The sequence below is a fragment of the Maylandia zebra genome, linkage group LG19 (genome assembly GCF_041146795.1).
Source record: "Maylandia zebra isolate NMK-2024a linkage group LG19, Mzebra_GT3a, whole genome shotgun sequence".
NCBI classification, from domain to species: domain Eukaryota; kingdom Metazoa; phylum Chordata; class Actinopteri; order Cichliformes; family Cichlidae; genus Maylandia; species Maylandia zebra.
The window spans coordinates 21,716,056-21,725,641 of NC_135185.1; the positions used below are offsets into that span (position 1 = coordinate 21,716,056).

General features: G+C 37.9%; 1 protein-coding gene across 1 annotated transcript; it reads left to right on the forward strand.

Annotated features, from left to right (window-relative positions):
* The first annotated feature begins 3,073 nt into the window (after positions 1-3,073).
* mbip (MAP3K12 binding inhibitory protein 1) lies at positions 3,074-8,676 on the forward strand. The gene is made up of 9 exons (XM_004540217.3): positions 3,074-3,226; positions 4,080-4,196; positions 4,383-4,583; positions 5,125-5,221; positions 5,564-5,629; positions 5,763-5,921; positions 6,164-6,261; positions 8,190-8,228; positions 8,325-8,676. Exons 1-9 carry the CDS (start codon positions 3,107-3,109, stop codon positions 8,430-8,432), a joined length of 1,005 nt encoding a protein of 334 aa, XP_004540274.2. The 5' UTR covers positions 3,074-3,106; the 3' UTR covers positions 8,433-8,676.
* Positions 8,677-9,586: the final 910 nt, after the last annotated feature.

Genomic DNA, 9,586 nt, shown 5'->3' on the forward strand with positions numbered 1-9,586 from the left:
ACAAGCGAGGATGTGTGGCAGTGTAACAATGAGAAACAACAGCAAATAGAAAGAGAACTGCAGTTGATGGGTCTACCAAACAAAGCAGTTCTTCCCCTGTTACACTTCATAGGGAGGATTAGGAGTTCAGTGGGAATCTGTGACCAAGTGGACAAAAGTGGCAGCCCAGAGATTTCCACTATATGAGTGGACATAGAAGACAACAGTACATAAACATTTTACCTTTACAGTTCATGCACATGTAAATACTGCTTATGTTTGCATGCATCTTCAGAACTGAGAATTCCAAAAGTGTTGCAAGTAATGTGCCAAAGCAGTTCAGAAAAAATCTGTAAAAAGCTACTGAAGTCACTCTCAAATCCAGCACCATGACTAGTCTTTTTTTAAAAAACATTTTTTCTGCAAAATTTACATTTGTTTCCACGTATATCTTTTTATTACTTAAAAGCAGTACGTAATGAGCTGATCTGTGGGAAGCTTGGTCCCAAACTCACAAGAAAGGAATACTTTTAATTATTCCTCTCTGGGGGAAATGAGACAAAACCTTCTTACTGCAATCCACTTCGCTCTTTACATTGTGCTGCCTCTTTCTCCTGATCCTCATGTCTGGCCTTTACTCCGTCTCATGCTCTGTCAACATAATCTGCCACCGTGCAGCAGACAGGCTCAAAAGCGGACCTTTTTACTTTCCTGCAGGTGGCTGATGTGACTGAGGCAAGAGGCAGCAACAATCCCTCTTCACTCACTTCCCTCTAACACTAGGACCACCTTATTTCCTGTATAGCACAAATTCCCTCTGCCTGCCAAGAACACATTCTTGTAAAGCAAAGAAAAAAAATCTTATTAAGTTGCACAAAGAACCATTAAGGTATCCTTGTAACACTTTTCAGCAATTCTCTATAATGGCTTTAGCATTTACAAGCAGTGCATAAATACTTAATAAATGGTTATAAATTGTAATGTTATGTTAGGAATCTACAATTAATATGATTTAATAACAGCAAGAAAAACCAGAGGTCAAATCATTCTCTGGAAACAAGTTAGCGCATTTAAATCAGTTTGCTGTACCTTACTTTCAGCCAATTAGATAAATACAGTACTACTTATGTTGATGCATCAGTAATAATGACCCCACGGTGTAAGCCAACAATGACTAAGGCCGTTGTGCATGAACTTTTACTTGTAAAGGAATATTTTTAGGCTGTAGCACTTGTAAATACTTTTTCAACCACTGGTTTTTTAATCCTCTAAAATTGTTTTTAAGATGTCGGAACATATTAGAGGAAAAGGTGACATTTAAAGATTGTGAATATCTGTAATACTTAGTTTTGGTTTCAAAATGTAAATATAGCTAAATATAAAAACATTGAGCTCAAGTAGGCTATCATGTTTTTTTTAATGGCTCATATAAATGCCTTAAATCACAACTCTTCCCCGTTAGAAGAATAAACAGCTCTTTGGTCTGAAGCCAGCCAAATTAAATGAGCAGTTTTTTAATTTCTGAGCGCCTTGCTGTGTGGGAACATTCAGCAATAGCTCAGCATGTCAAACCATGTCAAGTGTTACAGTTCCTTCCTGTTTTGGGGGGGAAAATATCACCTCAGAGATGAATTAAAGTAAAAAGGCTTGTCTTCAGACCCCTTCCTAAAATGATTAACCCTCCTAAAGAGCATTATTGAGTTCTGAGTGGTTGTGCCTTCTCTTTGCCTGTAATTGTTCTTTTTCTGTTGTTTCCTTCATCAGTCTCTCTCCTCATTATATGAAAAGAAGGGGAAAATGTCTGAATAGAGGAGGGAGATTTTCCCACAGTCACTCAACACAAAAAAATACGCCATTGTAACCAGGTTCCCATCCCAATGCCCTGCTGCACAGTCCACTGCGGTCAGAGGGACAATATCTTTATAATTGAGTGACCATTCTTTCGCCTGTTTGAAAAGTAAGTGACTGAGAATACAGTTAACGGCACATTTGAGTGAGTTCAGTAGACGGGGAGCCTGCTTTGTATATATCACAGTGTTTTAAAATAAACGTAATAAAAATTGCAGGTCATACAAATATATAAGAACTGGCATTCTAAACATATAGTGAAAATAAAATTTGACAGATAAACATGCCATAAGACGACAGAGAATAAATGATTTAAAACATGCTTTAAAAGGCGTTAAAAGAGAAAGTTCAGAGACTGGACATCTTTGGGCATTTAATAATATGCTCCAGATGTGGCACTACTTACAGGCTTGTTTTCAGGTAGAGAACACAAGTCATAAAATTATTTTATTAATATTAAAATAATACTTGATTGTTAATAGAACTGTCTACCAGTGTATGACATTACAACATTAGCTTAACTTGACTAGAGGCAACAATAAAATGTTGCTTGACTGCTAATAGATTACTGTATAAAACCACAGGGTCACTAATGCATGAAGAGGGCTTTTATATTTGATGATAGTCATTAATAGGCATATTTAGTTTGGATTTTATGGGAACAGACTGAAGAGAAGTAGAAACAATTGGGTAAAAGATGAAATGTGCATGAAATGTTTGGAAATAAAGCTATAAAACAGGTTTTTCAAAGTTTTATAAAATCAGTTTTCCTATACAGTATATATAGAGATGATCTTACCCACCCTGTGTCGAAGAACAGTTCAAAGATTTTTAAATTTCACATTTTATAACTTTATTTGTTTTTTTATGCTGTTTGTTTTTTCAATTTGCTATCATGGAGCCTGATAATATCTAAGTATCTAACATCTATATCTACAGAAAACTGATATATACTTAATTGTAATTGCAGTTTTAAAAGTTGATCCTTGACTTTAAGAATTATGTAAACAATTTCCTTTCAATCTGTTAAAAGACTGAAAAAGAGAAATGCCTTAAAGCTTTCAGAAATACTTGCACAATAAAACCCAGTAAAAATAGTGAATTTAATTTAAGCATTTATTATTACTAGTATTTTAGCAGTAATATCAATATTCTCACAACTACGGTTGTGTGCGTGTACGCATGCGTGTGTGGAGCCTCGACTTCGTTAAGCGCGCACACGCAGAAGCCTGCACTCGAACCAATCAGCGCACAGTATTCTTCGGCTTGTCGAACAGCAATGGCGGAGGCAATGAAGCTAAGTAGAAATCATGCTCCTCACAGTGACTCCAGTAAAATGTCCAGCTATACAGACTGTATGGATTCGTTACTGCAACTGCTAGCAGACTTCGGGGAAGAGGTTTGTTTGGATTGTTTAAGCTGCCTTGTTTCGGACATCGCTCCTTTCAGTCCGGGGTGTTAGCTGGCTGCATGCTAATGTTTTTAGCAATGTGGTGTTAGCAGGGCTGCTTAGCGGACCCACACTGTTCATTCATTGTCACTCACACAGCGCTGTGGTGCTTTTTTTTGACAAGTAGGTTGTTGCAAAGTAACTGTGCTTTAAATGGTTCAGTGTTGTTTTGAAAGTAATTTAAGATACAAGATCGAGCTTGTGCCTTGACTGGGCTTAACTAGGCATTCTGTTTCATCAGTAACAGCAATGTTTCATGTCATTATCCCTGTTGCCGTGCTTCTCGTATTGGATTGAATACACATCTAAATAAACCTCTTTATTCCATACATGCAGTAAATGATCTCAAGCCCTGCTATTTGTGTGGTAAAGCACAAATAAAATATGCATTGAATAAAAAATAAAACCATCGCCTTTCACCCGCTTTATGAATCTATAGAAGTTCATTATTTTCCTAAGTCTGGGATAATCTTATTTTTAATTATGTATTGATTGACCACCATTGCAATAATCAGCCAAATATATTAATTTTACAGTGACAAAAAACAGCTGAAAACAAGAGGAAAATAATCCTTTATTTTACATTAAATTGAAGCTGATACCACCAAATGCTTTTTCTTGAACAGTAACAAATCAATAATAATTACCCAGTTAATTATCAAAAATAGTTTATGTACTTTCACATCAATCAATTGTAACTTGCATATATGAGACAAATGTATATATTGTCCTGTTGGCATGCAATTGCATGTTAAATGCTGATTCACAGTAACATCCACACGTTGTCTTTCCTGAAATTAAGCTGAAATTTGGGGATGCTGCTTTGAAAATAGATGTCAACCCCAGCGCTGTGAATCTTCAATCATCTCCACCTGCTCATGTTTACAGCTCATTACAAGGACATATCGCTAAATTACAGGTAAAAACTTTAGAGGATTTTCAAGAGCTGACATAGATTATTATGCAGCTTTTTATTGTGTTATCATTGCAAGGAAATAAAAGTAGATTCGAATTAACAATATCTGAATTTTAAATTTTCGATTATTCTTCAGAGCTTTAAATAATTACATCTAATATTCTTCTTTCTGGCCTGCTGTTTATTTAGGCTGTTTCAGAAAGCCTAAAGGCGTTGTTGGATGCTGATGCATCCTCTTTAAAGAACACATCAGAAGATGCTGTCATCTCATCTTCAAGCAGTGCACAGACGGCCACGCAGTCTGAGCACCATTCGCACAGCTCCGGGGCTACAGAGAGCAAGACAGCAGCTGATGATGTCATGGTTCAGATCCGAGCTGGGAAGTCAGAGGTTGGTCGCTGTCAGCAGATCTGTCAGCTGTTCTGGCAGTGAAATTTTAGAGCCCTCTTTACACTCTGTCAAGCAAATGAATAATCATAAGTAATTGCTCCAGAGGATGTGCACATGACGTGCCGCAGCAAAGCAAATGCTTGATGGAGACCTGATAAGCTGAGTTCGGTAGAGAATAAGGGGTCCTTTAGTGCTGCGGTGGGGTAGAACAGACCACATTGCTGGAGGGTTTTGAGAGAGGGCCAGGTCCTTGATGGATTATGAAGTGGATGCTCATTACTCTGAGATTGCATGTGGATGAAGGACAAGAGGCCCCATTCTGTTGTGCATTTATTTTGGTAGCCAAGCAAACAGTATTCATATTCCATCATGTGATGATGGCAAGCAGTTCAACTTTTTTGGCTACCTGGAAATTTCTGAAATGTAAATTGCCGCACCCTATTTGTCCCACATCATTATCGTTAAATAGTCAAAAACATAGCATTCTTGCCACCTCATCAATCCATTGTATCTTATTATGTTGTCTTCATTGTAACCCTAGATTGAGCGAAGAATATCTGCATTTATGGAACGCAAACAGATGGAGATCAATGAAAACAATGTACGCGAGTTTTGCAACGTGATCGACTGCAATCAGGGTGAGAATGGGAGAGAGGTGGGGGGGTGGAGAGGGTGCCTGCACACAGATTGCCAATGTTTGGGAGAGAGCTGATTTCCACAGGCGAGAGGTCAGGCTGAACTGCTCCAAGAGTGGGGCTGAAGTAGCTAACACACTCGGCCTCAAAACACAACCCGCTTAGTCCAGAAAAACACGAGACAGAAGAACCTTTTTTAAATTCAAAGCCTGTGTGAGACACCAGTAACAGAAATCAGGAGTAGTTGTTATTCAGGTGTGATATACATATACAGCTTTTGGTAATCATGTTTAATTGCATTTGGTAATTCTAATTGCAATTTATATTAAATGTGATCATCTGTAGAAAACAGCTGTGCCAGAACAGATGCCGTATTCACTCCTTACCCGGGTTTTAAAAGCCACGTAAAAGGTAAGAAAATGTCAGAATTTTTAACAGCTTTTTTTTTAAACTATCATTTGTGTAATTAAACTAAAACATGTTGTTTACTAGAATCTGTTTAGGACCGAGTTGTATCTTCTGTGTTTGTTTCTTGGCTGGGCAGTCACACGAGTGGTAAACACTTACGGACCCCAGACCCGTAGTGGGGGAGACCAAGCAGAGGCTGGGGATAAACAGAGGGGGCCATTGACGAGAGACTGTGGAAATGCAGCCATAGAGGAACGACTCAACAACATCGAAGCTCACCTCAAACTTGCAGCAGGTGAGAGACAGGAAGTTATTGTGAGGCTCAAATGATCTTTGTCTTGTATATAACATTGTACAATATATTTAACTCAGCAATTACATGACACCTTTTATTGGCACTGTATTTTTTACTTATAGTAAGCCTTTATTTATAAACTGATCTATTATTTGGTTTATCTGTTGTTATCAGTCATTCTTTGTTTGCTCCTACTCTAAATTTCAATTTTCAAACTGTTCAACAAGTGTTTTACTCCTCAGTGGGTCCAGTTCCATTGAGTGTCTACCAGCGACTCAAGAAGTTGGAGGATCGTATACTCGAGTTGGAGGGACTCTCGCCTGAGTACTTTCAATCCACAGTGAGTCCTCTGGCTTCAAAATACAAATACAGATACATCAAAGGCGTTAATAGTTATTTATGGCAGAGGTCATGCATGTTTGAAAGAGGAATGAGAATTTATTTTAAGGCACTGAATGTAGTTTAATTGCCATATGTCTTAATGAAATTCTACGAGTTGCACAATTTGTGTCAGTTTTAAGCCAGTTTATTTCCAGCTATTGCCAGCTGCCAGCCTGTCTGCTGCGATTCATACAGTAAGCAGGTGCTGCATTTCACCTGAGGAGCCTGACTGAAAGAAACTAACCATGAAGGCAAACCTCCCTGTTCACACAAAAGACTCTCTGGGCCCTCGTGAGACTGAAGTTTACAGGCGTGTTAATGTGGAGCATATAAATCATGCATCCTGCTCTGATTAGAGTTTTTGTGTGTGTATGTGTGGGGTTCCCCCCCAAACCTGTTGTCAGTGATTTTTTTTTTCCCTTATTCAAGTCATAGTAATCATAGAGAATTTGGAAATTGTTGAACACGACAGTCTGCTCCTTCTCCATTTTGTTTTGAAGTGCTTTTATGTTGTCGCATTGGAACTGAAAACAACTTTGCTTCCATTTCCAAATAGAATTGCAACTAGTTTGCACTTCTTAATGACTTTTGAGTATTGAGGCTCTGGTTGTGATCAGGATGCTAGTTTGAGGTTCAATTCACGAGAGATGGCACCCTTTTCGTATCAGAGAAAGACAAAAGATCCATACTGCATTGGTAAGAAGGCTTTAGTTTAGTTAGAATTTTGGTTTCTCCATTTTGCACACTGTCAGCTCAGTTGTGTATGATGCCTAAATTGGCATGGAGAGTATTGGTTTGCTGTAGGAAAAATCATTTCAGAGTGATATCTACTTACTGAAAGGAGTTTGTGGGTTATGAGAATGGAATTTCTTCTGTTATGCTTTGATACTTCAACACGTTTCACTCTTCAAGTAACACTTAAGCTGATTTAAATCAGAACTGCAGTGCCTTTGGTTAGATTTACGTAAACGTTTAGGTGAGGGCAGACGGATGAATCTCAGAATTGACAACTGTTCATTGCTATTGAGATGACGCTGACTCAAAAGATGACAGTAGGTAATTTATTGGTCTTTCTATTCAACCTGTCAGACATCAGCAGTCACACAGACTCTGATTTCCCAAGCTGAAGGAGTCTGTCCAGTGTGTTAGTTATCTAAGTGTACTTGAGATGCTACATGTCTCTTCATCCTGGTATTTCTCAGCACAGCATGCTGCTTCTGTGAGTATGCTGCTCTCCATCTGCTTTTGACTCACTGCATGTTTGTGTGAGCTGAGCAAGAGTTGTTGAGTGTCTTTGAATAAACTGATGAGGATGGGGGTCTTTTATATTCCAAGTTCGCCCCCGCCCCTCCAACCCAGCCCTCCCTTTTTTTGCATTAGTTTGGTGTTTTCCAAAAAGCTGTACACAGTTGGCCCATGATTCCAGGGACAGCGTTTAAATGCTGATTATTAATGGAGGCTTCCTAACAAAATTAGACAGCAACATATCAATAAAAAATTTGACCGTGTTTGAAAATTAGAACTAAAGGTACAGAAGCTTACACAGTCTCACATACATGAAGTTTTCTATTCATTTTTGATGGTCTTGTTAGGTGAGGCCACCTTTATCTGTCTCCCAGTGTTTATTGTTTACCTATTTATTGTAAAAGCATCCAATAAGGACACAAAAATGTTTTAGATTAAAATGGAGCTTTTCCTTATCCTCGGCTTTGTGTATTCCCCTTTTCTACTGCGTTGTATTCCTTTCTGGGATAATACTTTTTTCTGTCCTTGAGAGGGCAAAGTAGGAAGGAGCACAGATGAGCACCTCAGTATGCTTCTCAAAGCTTGTTTAAAAATTGCCCTAATTAAGAAGGTCTTATGTGTATTTGTGTGCTTGTTTTGTAGAGTCACCTGCACAAACGACAAAAGACGTCCTCTGCTCAGGTTTGTTGTGTTTCCTTTCCTCTCGCAGTACTTTGTAAGTGGAGGTTAACCTATATTAAGTGAGCTGATCATTTTTTTTCTTTCTTTGTCCTTCAGTCCTGCAGCCTGACAGAGCTGGATGAGAAGATAAGCGCAGTGAAAGCAGCTCTGCTGAAGAGGGCGACTGAGTTTGGGCCTGAATTTGGAACAGATTGTACATTGTGATATATTCATAAGCACAAACAAATACTCGAGTTCAGTTGCTCAAGCATTCACAGTGTGTCATCATTTTCTTTTCCTCCAACTCTCAGCTACTCATTAGCAGCATTCTCATCGTCTGTGTCATTAAAAACTCCCAAAAACTCTTCATATGACATTTGATGATATTGGATGGAAATCATGTACTGCTATAACAGTTAAATGAAATGTAAATTTTCTGTAAATAAATCTATATTTTCCTCCATGAAAACCCTGACTCGTGGTTTAATCACAGCTATTACTATATTAGTTAAATCTAAAATTTAAGCTAAATGCAGTTTGTGACTTTTATAGGTAGAAATTAGTAGTGCAAATAATATTAATCAGATTGATCAAAAAACATTTTCACTGTGAATAATTTGTTCTGTAAATGAAACCAAATGTCAACATAGTATCCAGCCTTATACTCAGTGTATTTTTGCTTGTATTATAACTTTATGAATAATCAGTGGTTTTTAAATTTCAGCTCAAATAGATAACACATAACCTAAAATACTCTTTTAAATTTAACATTATAGAATGCATGTATATTGGATCTTTGACATTTTCATTTTCACACCCTAATGATAGGAAGGCAAGTGTGTGCGTTTATGCATGACAGTGTGTGTGTGTGTGTGTGTCTAGTCGAGATGAATCAGAGAAAGGAGGGAGAGTGCACCTGATTTATCTGCCTGACTGCTGTGTGACGATGATCACCCCTAATGGTTGTCATTATAACAAATGACCTGATTACTGCAACTCTGTTTGGGAAACATATTGGAGACCCAACAAACCAGCATTAAATGGGATGCTGCTGCGTTTGACACTGTGACATGTTCATAAAAGGCTTTTGCATAGAGCTTTAACTTCGCTAGTGAGTGAAGCTGTAATTATGATTTCTTTTTTTCCAGCTATCAGCAAATCTGAAGGGCTGTTGCTTTATCTTGAAACTGCTTCAGTAGAAGAGGATGTATATAGAAGCTTAAGAAAAATACTAACACAAGTATTTGTTACACAGATTTCTGCATTTAAAGTCGTATTTTTGAGCAGCAAATTTATCAAAAGGAAAAAAAATACTTAACTTTTACCCCCATAAGTATTAATTGGTATTAGAAATGGCACTGTTTTTAACACACTACGGC

Coding starts and splice junctions, on each gene's coding strand:
- mbip (XM_004540217.3), top strand. CDS start 3,107: ATGGCGGAGGCAATGAAGCTAAGTAGAAATCATGCTCCTCACAGTGAC. Junction 4,584..5,124: donor TCCGAGCTGGGAAGTCAGAG/GTTGGTCGCTGT, acceptor TTGTAACCCTAG/ATTGAGCGAAGAATATCTGC. Junction 8,229..8,324: donor AAAAGACGTCCTCTGCTCAG/GTTTGTTGTGTT, acceptor TTTGTCCTTCAG/TCCTGCAGCCTGACAGAGCT.